At 47.3% G+C, this 23,129-nt stretch overlaps 1 protein-coding gene across 2 annotated transcripts in view; it reads right to left on the minus strand.

Moving 5' to 3' along the window:
- Positions 1-23,129, minus strand: part of ADAMTSL4 (ADAMTS like 4) — a 195,848-nt gene that overhangs the window by 130,434 nt on the left and 42,285 nt on the right. For both annotated transcript variants that reach the window (XM_063947136.1, XM_063947137.1), the window contains exons 2-3: positions 21,180-21,246; positions 881-1,626 (exon numbers count right to left, since the gene is read on the minus strand). In XM_063947136.1, the coding sequence (XP_063803206.1) occupies positions 881-1,626; positions 21,180-21,245 (812 nt within the window). In that variant the 5' untranslated portion in view covers position 21,246. The remainder of the gene's footprint in view (positions 1-880; positions 1,627-21,179; positions 21,247-23,129) is intronic.

Below are 23,129 nucleotides of genomic sequence, written 5' to 3' on the forward strand. Positions count from 1 at the left end.
ACTATATTCTACCCACACTGGTACACCCTCACACCTACCCTACTCCCACCTGTACTACTCGCACTGGTACACCCTCACACCTACCCTACTTCCGCCTGTACTACTCCCACTGGTAACCCCCTCACACCTAGCCTACTCCCACCGATAACACCCTTACACCTACCCTACTGAAACGGTACACCCTCATAGCTACCCTACTCCCACCGTACACCCTCATAGCTACCCTACTCCCACCTACTGTATACTACTCACGCTGGTACACCCTCACACCTACCCTACTCCCTCCTGTATTACACATACTGGTACACCCTCATAGCTACCCTACTCCCACCTGTACTACTCACACCTAACCCATCTCCTACTGGTACATCACACTCCTACTCTTCTCCCACCTGTACTACTCACACCGGTACACCCTCACACCTAACCTATCTCCCACTGGTAGATCACACTCCTACCCTACTCCCACCTACTGTACACTACCCACACTGGAACACCTACACACCCATCCTCTCTCCCACCTACAGTATACTAATCACACTGGTACACCCTCACACCTACCCTACTCCCACCTGTACTACTCGCACTAGTACACACTCGCACCTAACCTACTCGCACTAGTACACACTCACACCTAACCTACTCCCACTGGTACACCCTCACACATACCTATACTACTCACATTGGTATACTCTCACACCTACCTTACCCCCACTTATGCTACTCACACCTACCTATACTACTCACACTGGTACACCCTCACAATTGTCCCAATCTCCACTTTGAGCGCAGTCATTCCTTGTCCCAGCTCTGCCCTTTTCCCCATAACAAGCAATCTCTGCCTGTGTTTTAATGCATTTTTTTATTTTCAAATGGTTACCTTCGTGAGTAGCGGGACTCTTTAGTGGGAGTCAGCGGTGGTAACGCCCGACCCTGGTTTGTCTCCTCCCAGCTTTCAGGCTTCAGCAGTGGGATGGAATCGGGAAAGAATGGCCAAGGTTGAGAGGAGTCATCAACTCTAGAGATGTTCTTCCTGAATGGTGAAGCCACATCTTGGTGGGGTTTCCTGTGCACAGAAATGGTTTCAGAAGCACGTAGCGCATCCTGTCTGAGTGGGACGTCAAGGGGCGACGGCTGCCATAGTGTTTCTGGAGTTCGTGGCACAGCTCGACCTCTGTTTGACGTTGATCTGTGATGTGGAGGTTGATCTCTTCTTTGATATGAATGTTGGGATCCACCAGGAAGTATCTCTTGCCGGGTGTTACGATTGAATGGATATCGAACAGAAGGAGGAGGATTCCTTGGCACATAGGGGTCTACCAAAGGTGCAACAATCTCCCCGTCTGAATGAAGGGGGAAAGAGGGCCGTACCGGCCCCACAGAGTAAATGTTGTCTCTTTCATCATGGAAGGGAGGCTGAGGCTGAATGACACGTGGACTGGGCTCTGATCTGGGTACCCAGGGGACCTGCTGATATGGAGATAAGCAAGTGCGACTCCTCTCAATAACTCCCAGGCCACAAGTCTGTGAGCAGGATGACCACAGTCCCCAGGAACCCCAAGTGCCAGATATTTTATTCTCTGAAGCTTCATCTTCCAATGTCTGCCGCGGTGTCCGATGAGGCTGCTGCAATGCACAAATACAGGAGGAAAGTTAGGAGATGGTCCATACGTTCTTGGAACACATGCAAGATTGGAAATTGCTGGTATAATTTCCTACATCAGGGCTTGTTTGTGGCTACCCAAAGTCACTGTAACAACAGTAATAGCTAATAAAGGTCTAAGATCCTTAACAAATGGGCTAATACAACTAATACTAGGTGTAGCTCTCCTAGCACTACTGTAGGCCTGTCTCTACTGCTAAAACAATAGCAGAAAGCCTTGTAAAAAATGTTAAATTAGTCAGGGACATATATACAATCCCACAAAACCAAAGACAGATGGCAACTATTTAAATCCAGGCCTTTTATTCCAGACATAAACTGTTTGGGCTTACTTCAGCCCCGCCTCAAATAGTTTACATGGAAAGTCCCACACATGGCTAACCGGGTATCCAGATAAAGCATGACTCGATCCCTATATGACGCACAGTAGCACAAAGCAATGATTAGCACTGTGCACGCTCTGTAGCGCAGCGCGTGCATCTAGGTCCTGTACATATCAACCACAACTCCACATGTGGCTTGTGTGGTGGAACGAGATGGTAATAGGACATAGGAAGGGCGGTGCAATCGTATAGGGTCCCTGCGACCACGGTATCTGGTCTCTAGGTCGATAATACATATGTCGACCACTATTGACATGACAAAAGGTTGACGTGAGTTTTTCACTTTTTTATATTTTGTTTACTTTCATACTTTACAATCCACGTGGACTACAACTGGGAACGATAACCCTGTTACTGTACAGAGAAAAGGACACCAAAAAAAAGTGCAAAAACTCATGTCGACCTAGTACACGTCAGCCTACTTACTGTCGACCAATAGTGGTCAACCTAGACACTGTCAACCTTGCATACCACACCCTGCGACCACAGCCACTGTCTGTTTCAGACAGTATTCCATGCGGTCTGACAGTCTGTATGGAATACTGTTGAAAATGTCCCACACAAAATGGCCGCCGCAGCAAAGGAGACACTTCTGAAGGATGCTAAAGAAGGCAGTGGCCATTTTGGGAGGGACATTTCTATATGGAGAAGGCAGGCGTTAACAGTGCAGAGGCGACATCAAACCTCAGACAACAAGCAGGTAGTGCGGCATAAAATTGTAAGGGGCATTACTGTGTGGGGCATAATATGGTGTCAGGGGCATTACTGTGTGGGGCATAATATGGCGCAAGTACCATTACTCTGTGGGGCATAATATGGTGCAAGGGCCATTACTGTGTGTGGCATAATACGGTGTCAGGGGCACTATTGTGTCGGTGTAAGGTAGTCTTTACCTGCAAGTCCATGCCCCCTAAGGCGCACAAAAATATTTTATTTTTACAATGTCGGGGGAAAGGGGGGGGGGGCATTTTTTTAGTGTTCACACTGGGAGCCAAATTATCTAGAAATGGCAGGGTTGTACGTATGCACACAGATTTCTCATGCATCTCTTGCACAAGGTATAAGGCTGATGGTGACAGCTTTTTCCACAAGTGCATGGATTGGAGCAATGCAGTCGCATGGCGAGGTGCAACCTTGAATACCAGCAAAATACTTGCATTTAGCGACATGTACACACTGCGCCCGACTTGCACGTGACTGTGGATCACCCCCAATGATGGCATAAATCCAGAGGTTTCAGATTTGGAGGTTGTGACAGACAGTAACAGAAGCCTGATGCTCTGATTGGCAGATGACATGATCACACTTGTGGATGCAGCAACTGCCCAGATATGAGAGGGAGCTACCAAATATGATCCTACAGCCAATTTATTCAGCAGTTCCAATCAGTTCGGACTTTCCAAATGTGGCGAAGCAGAGCCTGAAGTATCCATTCTGGCCACTACTGTGGACAACCTTACAATTCATTCGAGGCCTATCTTCTAATCAAAAGTCCCATAACATGAGGCTTGTCGCTTCCACAGTGCACTTCTCATACAGGGCCATAATTCCTCACAGAAATCTGTACCATCTGGAAACATCACGCAATCACATAACAGCCTCTCAGACACCGTTTTACAGATGGGAGCTGCATTTAATAGACCCAAGAGCCGAACATCACAATAACCCTATCAGATCCTTCATAAATTTCTGCTTCACAATCTGCTGTCCGCCCAGCAATGTCTCACAGACCTCAATACTCCCCAGACCCTTTCCAAAGCACGTTATCCATCCAATTCACGATACAGCATCTTACATTGGTGGTCATTCCGAGTTGATCGCTAGCTGCATTTGTTCGCAGCTCAGCAATCAGGCTAAAAAACGGCAGTTCTGCGCATGCGGCGCACGCGCGACGTACGGGCTCAACGAACGATGTAGTTTTGCACTGGGTCTAGCGATGTATTTCAGTCGCATTGGATGCCGCAGAGTGATTGACATGAAGTGGGCGTTTCTGGGTGGCAACTGACCGTTTTCAGAGAGTGTGCGGAAAAACGCAGGCGTGGCTGGGAGAACGCTCGGCGGGTTTGGGACGTCAAATCCGGAACTGAATAGTCTGAAGTGATCGCAAGCGCCGAGTAGGTTTTGAGCTACTCTGAAAACTACAGAAATTTTTTTTGCAGGCGCTCTGCTATAAAAACGTTCGCACTTCTGCTAAACTAAAATACACTCCCAGTGGGTGGCGGCATAGCGTTTGCACGGCTGCTAAAAACTGCTAGCGAGCGATCAACTCGGAATGACCCCCATTGTCCTATAGCCCCAAATATAATAATGTCAGCAATAACAGGACCATATGCATGTCAATTTGCTGTGCTCCCACGTCTTCCACGAGTTTCCGCGACATACAGGGGGGAGATTTATCAAATCTTGTAGAGATATAAAATAGCACCCAATCAGCTCCTGTCATTTCACAGGCTGTGCTAGAAAAAGGACAGCTAGGAGCCGATTCGTCGATATGCTTCTCCATATTCTCTCTCACCAAGATTTGATACATCTCTCCCAGTGACATGGTAGAGAGAGTTTTGCAATGCATAGCAGGGAAGGGTTTACATGGCGGAGACACAATGGGATTGCACGCGGAATGATAGTCTTTCATGTCCTGAGTCCTCTCTAGGCTGGGATTTGTCTCTTCTGTAAAGTGGCCGTTTGACAATGGCTGGTAGCGGAAGAGCATTGAACGCCGCCAAGCCAGAAATAGCTCCACATTCTCCTCATAACAATGGCATGTGCGGTCACTGGGGTTCTAAGCAGTGACAGGGATTCCTGACATCAGAGATTACGCCCTGTCCTGGCACACATCACACGCTGCACTGAGAACCTGACACCACAAAGCCATTATTAAAGTACCGTCCTCGTATAACGGCCCTCATTCCGAAAATCGCTAGCTACTTTTTGCAGACGTGCAAACGTATAGTCGCCGCCCACGGGGGAGTGTATTTTCGCTTTGCAAGTGTGTGATCGCATGTGCAGCTGAGCGGGAAGAAAAAGTTTTGTGCAGTTTCTGAGTAGCTCAGAACTTACTCAGTCACTGCGATCACTTCAGCCTGTCCGGTCCCGGAATTGACGTCAGACACCCGCCCTGCAAACGCTTGGACACACCTGCGTTTTTGCAAACACTCCCAGAAAACGGTCAGTTGACACCCACAAACGCCCTCTTCCTGTCAGTCTCCTTGCGAACGGATGTGCGAATTGAATCGTTGCTAGAAGCATTGCACAGCAACAATGCTGTTTGTACCTGTACGACACGCCTGCGCATTGTGGCGCATACACATGCGCAGTAGTAACCTGTTCGCTGCGCTGCGAAAAACGGCAGCATGCGATCAACTCTGAATGACCCCCAATGTTGGCTGGACACAGGAACAGCCACAAACACTATAGCCATGTTCTTGTATAAGAACCAACCAACCTGCTTCCCGTCGCCTTGTGTACCTCAGCCTGCCAGCCTGACTCCTGTAATGCCAGAGGGCGAGAGATAAGTGTTCCACGTTCCTACACAGATATTCTCTGGCAGGGAGATACCTCAGATATTTCAGGGATGTTATGTCACTTGGCAGTACACAAGCTTTCATGTCTTTAATGAAAAGTGAATAAGAAAAAAAAAAAAAGTAGATGTCTGCTTAAACACAAAAAATATCAAGGCTGTTCCTGTAACAATTTATTAAAATAGATCAATAAATAAAAACTGAACTGCAGTTCATTAGAAGTAAATCATCCCCCCTTTTAATGGTGACAGTCCCCCTTTGAGGCATACGCTTAATATTCCAGGATTTCAGGGAGGTGGTTGGGCTCTACAGGACACCCAGCAGAGTGGTCCAGACCTTCTGAAGTGGGCGGTCCTAGGGTTTCACAATGCATTTCACATTCAAAAACAGTCATCGTAACCCAAGCTCCCACTGCACAAGGTCACAAAGCACTGAGGTATGTTTCGCGAACAGCGCAGTGAACGGGGGCTGCACACACCTGCTACAGGCGCACTTTAGCAGTACCGGTGTGGTTGGAGGTGAGGGGGATTAGGGACAGCCTTGCACTATTATAACACTATGCAAGCTCCTGGTAGCATGGCAAGCCGCTATCATGAGGTGTTCCGCCCCCTCTTCTGATCCACTTAGCACTAAATGTTGGGACTATATGGCTTCACTTTAAAAGTTGTGTTTAGGGGGCGTGGCCTAGACGAGCATGGAGTAGCACCTGAACTGTGCAGCTCTCCTGCCGTTACATCCTGCAATACTATCCTTTATTCCCCCCCAGGGTCTGATTTTATACCCAATGCTGCATGAACACCCACTACCCACATGGAGTGAATCTGGAACGGATCTCGTGCATCCTCTGTCTCCTGCAGCCCTACTCACTCGGCGGGCCCTGCCCGGCGCTGAAGCCGTCGCAGCGTGCACGCCGCGGACCGGAAGTTCGGCTCCCGTGGCTCCCGTACACCGCTGAGACCCGTGTGTACCTGGAGGGGAGAGGAAGCGATCGCCCGCCGTCCTGGAGTGCCTGCTGGGGAACGCGAGAGGGGTCTGTGGCGCCTGGAGAGCAGCACGCAAAACACCGCCACATATCCGTGCCGCCCTGAAAACCGGAAGTTCGGCTCCGGCTCTCCACCGCTGGCCGCGCATTTGGGGAAGGGAGAGAGGGGAGTTTGCTGCCGCACTGTCAGCCTGCTGGGGCAGCCCGGGACGCCCTTGAGCCTGACACCATTACACACCGCTGCAGACCTGGGGGACCGGAAGTGCGGCTCCCGTGATCGCTGCAGCCATCCGAGACCCCTGAGTGGAGCTGTGCTGCACTACCCACAGGAACATTCTGGGAAGCCTGGAGGACCGCTCTGACCACACCAAGCTGCTGGCTGCTGCGCCCACTGACCTGGCCATTCACCCATCCTGACTGGAAAAGAAAGACAGGTACTTTCCGATACGAGACAGTGAATCTGTGGGGGCCCGCCTAAGCTGGTTGCCGACCTGCACCCCTCCCCCCTATCCTCCTGCTGCACATCCCTGGCTGAACGTCCTGAATCTTTCCTGCCTGGAAGCCTATAGTAGGGGCCATATATATTTACTCCACGGCTTTGATCTGGGGGGACGCTGCTTAACTCCCTGCCCCATCAGGCGGTCACGCGGCATCACATTAGGAGGCTCTGACCCTGCTGCTCAGCTATATATATTTACACCATCCCTTGCTTCTCTTTTCATTATATATATCCGGCTGGAGACTGCCGGTGTACCATTGTGTAACTCCTGAGTTGCTACTCTAGCACGGTCTGGAGGCGTACCTGCTTGGTTCACCATAACTCTCTCATATAAGTGCTGCTACTCCCTGTGGGGTGCCTATAACGAATACTATGGGGAAGAATTCCCAGGCTGCGGCCAAGCTTGAAAAATACGCTAGAAACCCTCCCGCGCAAGATAAGAGAACGGGGGGGTCGCGGGATGGATCCTCTCCCCCCTCCCCGGCTACAAGTGCGGGCTCCGGCCCTCCAGAGACCTCAGAGGATGCTCTCCAAAGGGTACTGGACGCAGTAAATGCCAGCGAAGGCAGACTGGCTGAAAAGATCACCCAGGTGCAATCAGATCTATCCTTGATTCATCAGGATCTACAACGAGTTAGAGAGAGAGTGGGAGAGGCGGAAACCCGCATTTCTACTGTCGAAGACACTGTGGCTCCGCTTGGCCGACGCACCACTGCCCTTGAATCACAGATGTCGGAGGTGCAGAAAAAATTGACCGACATGGAGGGGCGCCTGAGACGAAATAACATTCGGTTCGTGGGCTTGCCGGAAAAGGAGGAGGGAGATGCACCTGAGCAGTTTTTGGAGAAATGGCTTACAGATTTCTTTGGGTCGGATGCTTTTACATCACATTACGCGGTGGAACGAGCACATAGAATCCCTATGCGGCCGTTACCTCCGGGGGCCCCTCCCCGTACATTTATAGCTAAATTCCTCCACTTCAAGGATCGGGACAAGGTACTCACCCTGGCACGCACCAAGGGCCCACTCAAGTGGAATGGTACCCGGATCTCTGTATTTCCTGATTTTGCGGTTGACGTCCAGAAGGAGAGAGCCCAGTTCCTTCCAATTAAGAGGCGTCTCCGGGAGCTTAATCTCCCTTATGCTATGCTTTTTCCTTCAAAGTTGAGGGTGGTCGCGGGTGGAGAGACTAAATTTTTTTTGACCCCGAGGGAGGCGGCGACGTGGCTTGACGGGCAGTTCCCGGCAGGGCGCCCCCTGTCAAATGACTGAATGTTGAAACTATCCGTTGGCAGGGCTGTGATTTATGTCATTGAGTATTTGTGTATACAGCTAATGTATTAATGTTTGTTAACTTTTTCCTACTAGGTCATCGATACAGCTGTTATTGGTAATATACTAAATGCTGCACTTGATATCCGGTCCTTACATGGTCGGAGGTCGGGTGCTTATCTGGTCCTGGGGGGGATTAGGTTATGGCGGGGGAGCAACGCCTGCTCGCGACCGCTGTATTTTTTGTCCTCTTTACTAGTTGTTTAGTTGTGGGGAGGGGGGTTTTTTGGGATTAGGTATGCCACAGTTCGGGCCGGTATACAGGGTGGGGGGGCGTATGGGGGAGAAGGGAGGATTTATTGGGTGGTTGTTTTATAAGCATTGCTGTGGCGACATGTTTAGAGAAATTTTTTGCAGGCGGTTACTCTTCTATTTATTTCAGATATTTTCAATGTTGTGGACACATCTAGCACTTGGTGCTATTATGCATTATGGCATCACCTAGTCTAAAAATCTTATCCTGGAATGTGCGAGGCCTTAATGACAAAGTTAAGAGGGCCCTGGTGCTTCGGCAGATTAGGCAGTACTCCGCAGATGTCGTTTGTCTTATGGAGACGCACCTGGAGGGAGCCAAAGTTCTATCTCTTAAAAAGCCATGGATTGGGTGGCTATATCATTCCACTCATACCTCCCATTCCAGGGGCGTCTCCGTTCTGATCCGAAGATCTCTCCCATTTGTTTTAGACCAGGTCCAGGTAGATCAGTGGGGACGGTACGTTTTTCTTAAATGTCAAATAAACTCCATGTCTTTATTATTATTGGCTATTTACATACCTCCACCGTATTCCCCGGAGGTTTTACGCAAGGCTGCTGAGTTTATGTCCCTTTACCCCAATACTCCCACCGTCTGCACTGGGGACTTTAATAATGTCATGGATCATAGAGCGGATAGCTTCAGCACCAGTGCTACTGTGCCTCGCCCACGTCCGGGTAATTTTGCTCTGCTGGTGGAGGGTATGGGTTTGGTGGACGTCTGGAGGGTGCGGCATCCAGCTGCTCGACAGTTCTCCTACTTTTCCCCTATCTACTCCTCATTTTCTAGGATCGACATGTCCCTGGTCTCCCCCTGTTTAGTTCCCAAGATTGTTGATATCCAGTACGTAACTAGAGGAATCTCTGACCACTCACCAGTACTGTTGAATTTGGATACTGGGGGAGCCCGGGGACAGTTGTTTTGGAAACTCAACTCATTCTGGCTTTCACAGATGGGCACTGGGGCGGAGCTTGAGCTTGCTTGGCGGGAGTTTTTGGAGCTGAATGGGGGCACTGCTGGACCAGCAATTCTCTGGGACGCATTTAAAGCATTTATACGTGGTTCCCTAATTAGACGGATTGCTACTTTAAAAAATGGCTACAAACGCCAAGAAATGGAACTTGAGGCTTCCTGTAGGTCCCTAGAAATCCAATATTTGCAAGATGGGTTGGATACCTCCAAGGACGCATGGTTGCTTGCGCAGTCCAAATGGAGGTGCTGTCTATCTGATAAAGCCAAATACCGTTTGATGTATGCCCAACACTCTTATTATGCTACGGGCGATAGACCTGGTACTCATCTAGCATATTTAGCAGCGGCAGATAGATCCTCTAATAATGTCCTTGCGATAGACGGAGATGATGGTGTAACTTATGTAAAGACCCCGGAAATAGCAGACCAATTTGTTGCTTATTATAAAAATCTGTATAGTACGAGACTGTCGGCTGATTCGGCGGAAATAAATAATTATCTTGTTGGTTTACCATTGCCTTCACTCTCTAATGTGGCGGTTGAATTCCTGGACTCCCCTTTGTCATTGACGGAGATTGAAACAGCCATCAAATCATTTCCTGGAGGCAAGGCACCAGGATTAGATGGAATTCCTATTGAGCTATATAAGAAACATATTGATTTTTATGGCCCTAGATTACTTGATCTGTTCAATGACCTGTTGGAGTTGGGGTCGCTGCCGGATTCTATGACTGAGGCTTTGATAATAGTGCTATTGAAACCGGATAAGAACCCGGAGCGGGTGGATTCATATAGACCTATTTCGCTACTTACAACTGACATCAAGGTGTTAGCAAAGATCCTGGCACTTAGACTCAACTCCGTTATCACCCAAATTATACACACAGATCAGACAGGTTTTGTACCGGGGCGATCCACTCTAACTAACCTTAGGCGTTTGTTTACACACCTACAGGCCCCTCGCGGGGACGCCGACACTTCAGTGGTAGTGTCTCTCGACGCTGCTAAAGCTTTTGATTCAGTGGAGTGGGCGTTCTTGTGGGGGTCTATGGCCCGCTTCGGTATAGGACCACGCTTTATAAGGTGGGTCAAATTACTTTACTCCGCACCATCAGCCAGGGTCTCGATAAATGGATTCACCTCCTCTGCATTCCCTCTGGCTAGGGGTACAAGACAGGGCTGCCCACTATCCCCTATCCTTTTTGCCATAGCAGTGGAACCCTTGGCGTGCTTGCTGCGTTCTGACTTGCGAGTGGGGGGGTTCCGGGTGGGCCCCACCACGGACAAGATTGCTTTATACGCGGATGATATTCTGCTGTTCATATCAGACTATTGCAATACCATGCCGCACGTGCTGAGTATTATAGACACTTATGGCGGGTATTCTGGCTTGTCCATAAATTGGGATAAGTCCTGCATAATGCCCTTTAAGGGTACTTGTCCTGGGGCTCCGCCTGTGACCCTACCTCTACGCTGGGTGGACTCATTCAAGTACTTGGGAATCTGGGTCACAAATAATCCTTCTCAATACTTTTCCCTAAACATAAAACCACACATGGACTATTTGTACTCCCGTATTGCGGTCTGGGGGACTCTACCTCTAACTATAACGGGTAGAATTAATTTAGTGAAAATGGTGGCCCTGCCTAAGTTGCTATATGCGCTACAGCACTCCCCTGTATATCTCCCATTAAAAACCTTTAGGAAAATAGATAGTCTTCTGTCCTCTATCGTATGGTCTAAACGACGAGTCAGAATAAAATTAGATACCCTCACGCGCCCACGTGACTCTGGAGGACTGGGCCTCCCTAAATTCAGATTATATTACTTAGCGGCACAAATGGTACATATTAGTAAGTGGTTACATGACCCTGGTAGAGATGAATTAATCTCCCGAATTCTCTATATAACAGATCGGAACTGCACCCCATTACAACTACTGCTGAGCGACAATGTATCGCTACTTAATCTTCCAGTTGTCAGGCAAGCAATTATGGTATGGAGACAGGCGCATAAATTGCTACATGGAGAGGGTTGGGACCCGGAGACGCCTCTAGCCTATGCACAATCTCTTGGGGAGCTTGCATCGTTACAGATGAGGGAGGTATGGAGTACCCGGGGAGTGCAGTCTCTTGGGCAATTGTATCATATGGGGGTATTTAAGTCTTTCCAACAATTGCAGGAGAATTACAATATTCCTACCTTCTATTTTTACCGATATCTACAACTCCGTCATGCTTGCCAAACTCAATTTGCGAACGCTCCCCTGCTGCTCCGGGACACACCAGTAAGGGAACTATTTGATAAGCTTCAAAGTTGTACTATCTCCATATTCTATTCGGTTCTATTACGTACCTATCATTGTGAGACCCTTCTTTCTCTTAAATCTAAATGGGAAAATGATCTGGGGCCCATATCTAATGATACCTGGGAAGATGCACTGGGTGCCTCTAGACTGGCGACCACAGCGGTCCGTTACCAACAGGTGCATCTGTTTGTTTTACATAGAGTCTATATTACTCCTGAGAGGTTAATGAGATTCGGAGGAAGAATGGATTCTAAATGCCCCAAGTGTACTCTAGATGGGGGCACCTTCTGGCACATGATTTGGTCCTGTAGGATAGTTAATACCTTCTGGCAAGATGTACTCAAGATTATGGTCTCTACTGGTATACCTGCGGATGTACTGACCCCCCCTGTATGTGTGTTGGCGGTGGTGGATGAGGAGTTGCTGGATGCCCCCTCCAGGCGTTACGTTATCAACTTGTGTGCTCTTGCACAGGTTTCTATAGCCCGATCATGGATGGCACCTGATGGCCCAGATATTGACTCATGGATTGCCTTAGTGAATACTACAGTGGCGCATGAAAAATTTGTCTATGTGTCCAGGAAAGCCATCACTAAATATTACGCGATATGGGATAGATGGTTGTCATCACCATATGTTAGGGGCACCTGCATAACAACAGCTGCGGATGCAAGCTTAGCCCCAACTTAATCACCCAGAAGTCACCAGATGAGCATAGGAAATTGTTAAGAGGGCGCAATATAGGAATGTGCTATGTGGCTCGCCCGGGACACCGTTTCATATATTTTGATATGACCGCATACGGTGGCCATGGAGAACTACACCTTTATACTTTTTTTAATATTTTTCTGTAAATGGGTATGCGAATGTATATGAATATACATATATAAGTGCATGAGAATTGATACAGGCGTATAGATATGTATACGATTGAAGTGTTATGGCAGCCAGGTGTAATACCAGATGCTAACTGATTTTGTCTATAACCATATGCTTGTGAATGATACCTTATATGTTGCTCAATATAACTGTAGACAGCAATGCTTTAGGTTTAAGTTGTTTTATTGATTTGTAATTTGTACAAAAAAGAAAATATCAATAAAAATTGTTGAATTAAAAAAAAAAAAAAAGTTGTGTTTAGTTTGCACAAAGCTGTGCCACATGCATCACTGCATCCAGCCTACCGGAATTTCCGGTAAACTCTTGAATTTGAGGGGTGCTCTCCTAGACTCCCGAAAGAGTGGGCCAGTCCCTTGCATGCTGCCCACTTCCCAAGTGATGTCAGCCACCCAGGGGCTTGATGGCGCGATTCCCATTGAATAGCGTTATGGCGGCTCTGCCCCCAATGTAAAACGCCAAAAAGCGCAGCTTTGGACAGCGGAGGGCGGAGCCACAAAGATGCAATAGCGGCACCATACAGCCAACACCTCAGAAATGGCTGCCATGTAGAAATCGGCAGGTTTGTTTAAAGCGATATACAAATGGAGGAGGCAGCCATTTTGTGGGCTGAACCAACAGTCATGAGAATAGGTTCCAATGTATAGGTGGACGGCCAATAGGTAGACCCCATATGGTCAACAGGAAGAAAAGGTCGACACAAGATTTTGGGAGCTTTTCCAACGTTTTCTTGATTTACTATCCATGTGAATGACTGGGAATAGTATCCTGTGGCGAGCACAGTGAGCCACCTTCCCCGAAGCGCAGCAAATAAAGCGAGGCCGCGAGTGTAGCGTTTCCACTAATTGTGCTTAGATATAGTTAAATATACAAAAGAACACCCAAAAAACAAAACAAAAAATAAACCAAAACAAACAAAAAACTCGTGTCGACATTGTCGACCTTTTTCTTACCTGTCGACTTTACCCAATGTCTACCTTTTACCTGTCGACATTTTGACCCTGTCGACCATATGGGGATGACCTAATAACTGTTTAGCTAGACAGTGTAGATCTTGTATACCACACCCCATGGGAATGCAGGCTCTTCCTTCACTGGGAACCACTGAGGTATGAGGTACTCTGTAGAACATGCCTCAGTAAGGCAATGAATTCATAGTTAACCAACATTTTTAATATATCCCTCAGGAGATCCTGTGGCAGGCGCAGGTAGTGCAAGGGGCGTGGCCTCAGGTAGCATGCGGGGGTTGGGGTGATGTGGCTTAACAAGAATTGCTTGATCAAGCCCCTGGATTGGTCACTTCACTGGGGAAGTAAGCGGAGACAGAAGTAAGCGGGAGATTACCGCGTCTCCCTGACATTCATGGGAGGGTAGACAAGTATAAATTAGCACCTAGGTAAATGCTATCCTAACATTGGTTCAGTCCACAAAGTGGATGTCTTCACTCCACTGTGTAGGTGATGGGTGGACATTGTTCTTTGATGGAGCGCATAGTTGTCGGGGAAGGGAAAGCCACCTAGATCCGGGGACACCTGCTGCAGCTGGCCTGTAATGGATGTGACACGGCTGCTCTGGACAGGATAAGGTTACGTGTTTTGCCTCTGCAGTGAAGCGTGGTTCCCTCATACTGAAGGAATTCAATGAAAGCAGAGAAACCAAATGCAGGGATCAGGTGCACACCTTCATATGGAGCAAGCACTGCTATGCAATGAGAGACTACTATAATCTAATCACGTTTGTCAGCAGATCGAGTGTGTACGATCCGCCATCAATAGAACTGAAGAACAGAGACCGTGTACTGTATATGGGGAGGGAGCAGTTAAAAGGGAATACTATTCCTGCATGTGACTTTTGTAGCCATCATTATTCCATACTTGCCGACAATTTGCTTTAGAGCAGAGGTCAAAGTGGAAGATTCAGAGAGAGTCATACCATCAGAATCGGCCCTAGGCATAGGCAAACTAGGCAAATGCCTAGGGCGTTTTTAGTATGTCTGGGGGCACAAGCAGCTCTGCTGATTAAAATGATACGTGACATGCCTATATTCTGTGTGACTGCAGCTGTATCTGCATCCGAAATGCTACGTTACAGTGGAAGTCACTGTAACGTAGCATTTCGTATGCAGATACAGCCACATTCACACACAGTATATAGGCATTCTGCATATAATTTTAATCAGCAGAACTGCTTGTACATCCTAGCCACATAGTAATGCAAATAAGATGCATTTTCATCGAGAAAAAGGCGCCCGACGTAAGCAGAGCTGCTAGCTGACTCACGCCAGATATCTCCTGCAGCATACTGTAGCGTATTGAGGCACGATGTAGGGGAGGACACATCTGTATCAAAATGATATGCGGCATGCCTATATTCTGTAGGACTGCGGCTGTATCTGCATCCGAAATGCTACGTTACAGTGGAAATCACTGTAACGTAGCATTTCGTATGCAGATACAGCCACAGTCGCACACAGAATATAGGCATGCTGCATATCATTTTAATCAGCAGAAGCTGCTTGTGCATCCTAGCCACATAGTAATGCAAATGAGATGCATTTTCACTGAAAAAAGGCGCCAGACGTAAGCAGAGCTGCCAGCTGACTCACGCCAGGCATCTCCTGCTGCATGGCGTCTTGAGGCACGATGTAGGAGCACACATCTGTATCCAAGCAGAGGCAGAGGTCACAGTGTTAGTAGTGGCCATGTGAGTACTGTGTGTAGGTGGGTTGGTTGTGTAGTAGTGTTCGGCATATGTGTAAGGGGCATTGTGTGTGTCATGTGTACAAATGCATTAATAATGTGCGGCATGTGTGTAAGGGGCATTGTGTGTGTCATTATACCATGGTTAGCATTGTCAGACATTAATCAATGCTGCTCAAGACCCAGGCAGTGGGGGGACAAGGACAATGGTCTAGTCTCCGGGAGAGCTGCCTGTACTTCAGGAGTCTACCAGGCCTATCAGGAGAGTAGACATCTATGCCCTATTTGGTCATTAATCCATCGGTCTGCATAAAACAGCAGTCCTGTGCATAAATAATTGCAATCGTACATGTAGACAGCATCAATACTGCTATGCATGCGGTAAGGTGGGCTGTATTGCATTCATGGGACATACCACCCAATATCTTTAACTATTCCTTGCCTGGACTTAAGCAATACATCTTTGGATGATTTAACTACAGCGGACTTTCACATAAATTCATCATGATGGTGTGTGTGTGTGTGTGTGTGTGTGTGTGTGTGTGTGTGTGTGTGTGTGTGTGTGTGTGTGTGTGTATTTAGACTGTAAGCTCCAATGGGCATAGACCGATATGAATATCATTCTCTGCACAGCGCTGTGTAAAATTAGATGCTGCTATATAAAATTATAATTATTAAAGACCTCTTATATAATGTAGCAGCCATTAATAGCATGACCTAGAAACCCTGTCGACCTAGTTACTGTTGACCAATAGTGGTCGACCTAGAGACCGGATTCCCAGCACACAGACCTTTCATTAGGCCTATAGAAAATACACATCACTTTAGGTCTAATTTTTTTTTTGACGGACTTCATATATTTGCACAAAACCTAAAACAAAATGTATGTAACCATTCCAACACCTCTTTACAATTTTCACATCTAAGGCCTTTTGAGGAGACGTCAAATAAATCCGGCAACAAAGCGCCTCTGCCTTTTGATGCGAGAGTCGTTTACCGGTCTGGGGAGCTGCTAATCGTTACTGCATGCTGCAATCTCTCCCAGCAATGAGAAACATGTTACAGGTCTGCGATAGGCGAGAATCTCTCACAGGTCCTGGGGCAGTGGTATGACAACAGCAATTCTTCAAGAGATGCATCATCGCTCTGGCCAATGACAGTGGTATGATGTTATGGGCCCAGTTAGTTAGACCTCTTTTCAAGTGTGAAGACCATGAAAAACAGAAAAATTCTAGATGTCTAAGGGTCGGAGGTTTTCTTACAAACTAACGTACATCATCTGGATTCAGTCATGAGCTTCTGGGAGAGCGGTTCCAGAAAGATGCAATCAAAGGGACACCAACCTTAATTAAAAGTAATGTTATGTGATGGTGGAGGGAGGCTGGGCCCATTGGAAAGAGGACAGCAATGTTTTTATTTAGCCCACATGGACACTAGGAGGCCGTATCTGGAGAGACTGTTAGAACAATGATCGTGCCTCCCAACCTTCCTGCTATTTACAGGACAGCCCCGAGTTACGATCATGAGTTTTGTTTGGATTTGCAAGGGCTGGGAGTTCTCAACAATTGTTTTTAAAGATACTGTAAAAAAAAAAAAAAAAAGTGACACCACTCCTCAGTAGCCATAGCCGGAAAACCTACGAAATCCCGCCTGTCCGCATACCAGCGGCCATGTGACTCACCGTGGCATCCCGACTTTGAAGATCCCTATATCGGAGGGGTAAGTACTTCTACCGCCGGTCTCCAAACCTTGTGGGGTGGTTGCTAGGGCTAACCTCCAGGGGTGGTGGCTATAACTAACTTAATCCAACCCCAACCCATCCGGCCCTAACCCGTACAGCGATACTTACCTTCGGGATGTCTGCTGTCGGTGATCCAACGTCCTGAGTGGAGTCGGTCACATGACCACCGGCATCCCAACATCTGAGATGCGAAACGCCTACGACCATGGTCCTCCCTCCTTTGGAGGGTTATGGTATTGACAAACAGAAAAAAACAGACAGCGTCTAGGTCGACACCAAATGTTCAGTATGCACAAGGTTGACATGTGAAAAAGGTAGACACGGAAATGGTCGACAAATGAAAAGGTCAACATGAGTTTTTCATGTTTTTTGGTGTCAAATTTTAGCTTCCAGCACATTGAACCCTAAGTAGTTCACAGATTCACTTGCCATGCTTCGGGCAAGGTTACCATTCCCAACTGTAGTCCACGTGGGATCCGGTCTTCAGTGTCGACCTAGGTGCTGTCGACCTAATTAGGTCAGCATGGTCACTAGGTCGACAAATGTATTTTTTTTTCTTCATTTTTTGAACTTTCACACTTTACGATCCACGTGGACTACGATTGGGAATAGTAGCCTGTGCATAGCGCATCGGTAGCAGAGTGAGGCACCTTGCCCAAAGCATGGCGAGCAAAGTGAGCCATGTGAGGGGACACGGTGCACTAATCAGGGTTCCCATCCACTTTACGAAGAAAACGACACCCAAAAAAATGTAAAAAGCTCATGTCGACATTTTTCCATGTTGACCTAATGACCATGTCGACCTATTTCAGGTGTCGACCTAGATCCTGTCAACCAATAGTGTTCGACCTAATGACTGTCAACCCTATGATCCACACCCATCCGCGTGGATGGTAAAGTAGGATAAAGTTGAAAAAATTAAATAATCCCCAAAAAACACCTCATGTCGACCATGTTGTGTCAATCACCGTCATGTCTACTTATCATCCAGATACCCCTTTGGAGACCTCTAAACGTTGGAAGGTTTGCTTAATTACTATTTGTAGCAGACATGGTGAAAGAATGTACAGAAAGTCTTTCTGTGCAAAATATTTATCATCACAGGAAGGCTGGTTACTAGTCACCAGTGCTGCCGCCAGACATCCTTGCGCACGGACGTGCAACGCCGCCGTAGAGAAGCGCTCCGCATTGCATCAGCCATGCAGGCAGGACAGAGATAAGTGGTGATGCGGGATGTACCTTATCGCAGTGATAAGGGGCACGTTAATACTTTCCCTATATCCCCTCTCAAAACTACTAGGTCAGTAAGCCATATGGAACCATCATTACAGTCTTGTACCATAGTGGTCCATTTTACTAAACTGCAATGAGACAAAACAAACATAAAACAGGAGGAGTCAAACCATTAACACCTAAACATTCTCATAATAAATTACCCAAAAATAAATAAATGCAACAATGTATCCTAGTATAATGTATTAAGCTGTATATAGCAAATTCTATCTATTCGGATATTTTTAGAAAGGATATTTAGAATTATTCTCAAAATATAGTGTTAAATATTAATCATTTATTAATTAATTCTTATGGGCCCTACACCCTGCGCGACCCGCCGCCGAGCTGCCCGACCGCCGACCTGGCGGCAGGGGGAGTGAAATTTCTTCACTCCCCCCCATCACCCGGCTCCATAGCAGTGCATGCAAATACAGACGAGATCGTCCATATTGGCCTGCATGCACAAGCGACGGGGCACCATGAAAGCCATAGACGGTATCCTGACAACCTCATGTCACATCAATACAGACGGAGTGAGTTTTGCCGTGACAGAGGGATGCTTTAAGACAAAAGAGACTTAATAAGTAAAAACAAATCTGATATATGGCCGGTAGGGAGCTTAGTGAAAAGACAGATGCACAGGTTTGGACTGGCTGCTTATCCAAACAGGATTCCACGTTGGTCCGCAAGCCTGAGTAGCATTCTTCACGAAAGGAAAATCTCATTAAATATCTACTTAATAATATGTCTAATTAGTCCCTGCCCAGATCTACGGGTACACTTGTCCATGCAATTCTGAGGCATTGGGGGGGCAGCAAAAGCCAAAACATAAATCTAGGCCTGATCTGCCTTTCGGTACCAATTATTATTATATTACCATTATTTATTATTATTATCCTTTTTTTATATGGCCCCACAAGTGATCCGCAGCGCCCATTACACAGTATATAATTACATGAACAAACAAGAAAACAACACTTACAGTTCAAGACAATATAGGACAGGTATAGAAAACCAGGGGTGAGGTGCCATCAAAGGGAGTATGGAGTATAAGACAGTGTAAGTAAGAAAAGGAAAGGCACATGAGGAAAGAAGTCCCTGGTCTTGCGAGCTTACAGTCTATAAGGTGAAGGGCTAACAGACCAGGGTGACACAGAAGGGGTAGACAGTGAGCATAGACAAGAGGGTTAGGAGGAGAGTTGGCTGGGTTTAGTGAAGAAGTGGGTCTTGAGAGCCTGTTTGAAGAAGTTTTGTAGAGAGTTGGATGGGGAGAGGTAGAGAATTCCAGAGATAGGGAGCAGCACATGCAAAATCTTGTAGGTAGGAGTGGGAGGAGGTAATCTGTTGGAAGGAGAGACGGCGTGCATTAGCCGAGCGAGGACGGGTGGGAATGTAAGGAGAGATAAGGTCAGAGATGTAAGAGGGAGAAGAGTGGGTGAGGGCTTTGTAGGCGAGTGTGAGAAGCTTGAATTGGATTCTGAATAGTAAAGGTAGCCAGTGGAGGTCCTGCAAGAGAGGGGATGTGGATGTAGCACGCTTGGTGAAGAAGATGAGACGGGTAGCAGCATTGAGGATAGATTGTAGTGGAGAGAGGCCAGATAGGAGGAGATTGCAGTAGTCCAATCTGGAGAGTGGATGAGGGTCTTAGTAGTGTCCTGGGTGAGAAAGGGTCTGATCCTGGAGATGTTTTTGAGATGGAAAGGGCAGGTTCATGAGGTACTAAATGTGTGGATCCCTAAATACTCAGGGGAACCGCTGCTGTGCATCTTTGGCACCACCAGTAGACCGACCCTTCTATGCAGGCATCCATGAAGATGATGATGAGGAGGCCAGGGGCAGATGTCCGGGGGGGGGGGGGGGGGGGGGACAGTAGTGTCAATGCAGGACCACCCCCCATGTACAATACTGCAGCAGGCGGTAGTGCCACAATTATGTGATTTAACAATCCCAAACAGGTTGGTCTGACTGGTCTACTCTCATGGGTGTCTAGGAGACCTCACAGAAATACCAAACATGCTGAAAGAGTAACCCGGGTTATAAGCAGTGTATATTCCCGGGTTGAATACCGGGTCAGTGACTGCATAAACAGATTCCTGGGTCGATGCGACCCGATTACTAGATATGGAGAGGCAGCGCGGAGATGAGCTCATCTCCCAGTGTCGCTGCAGACTCCGCCCCCCGTCGCTATGGCAACCGACCCAGCATATTGGACAGCCTGCCAAAAGGGGTAGGAGAGTCTCCAATGCCAGATCCCACCCAGGAAGGACCAGATTCCAATCCCCGGGTGGGATCCGGCATTGGAGATGTGAAAGGGGTATAAGTATTATGCAATTACCATGGCAGCCACAGTCAAATGATGTATGATGCTGTGAGAAGAGAGGCTTTGGATTAATTACATTAAGTCTCTGCTCACCCCTTTGTCATCACATGACCAATGAGGAGTTTGATGACTGACTGGCCCAGACAAAGAGAACAGGTTCACTTTACTGGGAACAAGCAGAGATCAACAGCACCAGCCTCGGGGAGGTACAAGACTTTCTGCTAGAAGAGCGTATATGGGGTTTACACCCTTAACAAATAATGGACAACGGTGACAGAGGCTAATAAGAAATAAAGTGATTGAGAAATACTTCAATCCTACAAGCATAGTAGCTCACCTTTCCATCACTGTGGCAGAGATGGACAATCAGCAGTTGGAGGAAGAGGAACTGGAAGCCGGTCATCCTATGGGAATAAAGTCACAAGGGTATTAGAGAACATGTAATAATGAATGTCGCATTAAATACTTTCCCAAACAATAATAGTGCCAACAAAAAGACACATATGAATGTTACAACATTGGAAACATTTGATGCTGTAATTTCATGTTGTAAAAGACAACTGCACCATGAAATAAAAAAAAATGACATCACATTTTATCCTAAAGTTAAATGTACCCCGACTTCCCACTACAGACCTATAAAAATGTAAAGTGAGATTTACCAATTCCTTTCCTCCTTCATATAGAGCTGAAGACAAATCACACATCTTTAGGTTACAGTCTTGTGGGATTTGGTACAGGTCAAAAAGCTGAAACTCTAAAGACAAAGTCTGCAGTTAGCTTGATTTGACATTAACGGCCATGTCCCTGTGTACAAGTCGATCAATGTAAGTTAGGGGCATGGGGACCTATTCAATATCCTTAAAAAGTAGGAGGAAATAATTTCCCCCTACTTTTGTAAAACAAGTGCTGGCCCTATTTATTAAACAGGTAAAGCAGAAGATTTCACTGACACCTCCTGCATACCGGTCACCCCCAAAGTGGAACGTAGTCCTGTACTCTAGTATGGGGACTTCCTCATTTCCCAATTCACTGCTATGGAAGTAGTAGTCCTAGAGATCGGGTGAAAGCTTATTTTCAGATCAGCTGTTCCCCCACCTTTGCAATAATGCTGAATTACTCTATGTGTTTTAGTATTCACCATTGCTGATCTCAGCGAGTTGGATACTAAATTAGTACGGATACCTGCAGTGCTTAATGAACAGACCCCGTAGTTACCAAAGTTACTTGCGGGAAATCTCCACAATACAGACAGGTTGTTTTTTTTCAGAGGTATCCCCACAAAATATATAGGTTTCCCCTTATAGGTGGACTTCAGCAGATATCGGTGATCTCCTGCCACTTCCGACCACAAAAGCAGCTCCCATAACGGTCAGATGTATCAAGCTCTGGAATGCTTGGCTCGAGTAGCTAACGCCACCTTCTGAAGGCATTGTCCCATAGCAGGCTAGGGGTTATTCTTTTGCAATGCTGAAGCTCTGCCCAGTTGCCCCAACATTGTCACTGTACCACATACACCATCTATAGATGGCGATAGCGATGCAGACCGCATTGCCAGCAATGGAAACGCAGCAACAACCTTTCAGGCTTCAGCAAAGCACTCCAGGGGTACCCGCCATGCTGACCGATCAGAAATGATCACCAGCACGGCAGACATAGGGGGAGGGTGCAGGGAGGTAGACGGGCCTCCCGGTCCCTCTGACAGCAGCAGCGGAGGCAAGTTAACCTGCCCTGCCGCTGCTAACACTGTTTATCTGACTGGTCGCATCCTGTGCGACCAGGTCACATAAGAAACTTGCAGGCATGGTCGCATCTGATGCCATTATGCCAGGCAAGTGGTGACTGTGGAACTTAGAAGTCACACTCTTCTGAAGGTCTGGGAAGTGGGTATTGGAGGTGGTTGGGGGTAGTAGATTGAAGTTTTGCCCAGGGTGTCGAGAAACCTTTTCCCGAACCTGGGTAACGGGACGCGGTGCGTGGGCACAGGCGATGGGAGGTGGTGGGTGTGAAGGGCATGGGCGATGGAACGTTGTGGGTGTGCAGGACAAATACACCAAGTCGGGTACCAGAACATATCTATTTATCTCTATTAAATAATTCCTCCAGCACATTACTTTTTTCAAAATGAAAAAATGATGAAGGAAAGATAATCTCCTCCCCTTTCCTGCACAGTACTGAGGTTACGTCATTGGAAACGGAACCCTATCCATCTCCTTGGTAATGGCTTGTGTTCCAAACATTCCCCTTCATGCAGCAAGCTCTTACTGATTAAAGGCACTAGGCGTAT

The sequence above is a fragment of the Pseudophryne corroboree genome, chromosome 12 (assembly GCF_028390025.1).
Source record: "Pseudophryne corroboree isolate aPseCor3 chromosome 12, aPseCor3.hap2, whole genome shotgun sequence".
Lineage (NCBI taxonomy): Eukaryota > Metazoa > Chordata > Amphibia > Anura > Myobatrachidae > Pseudophryne > Pseudophryne corroboree.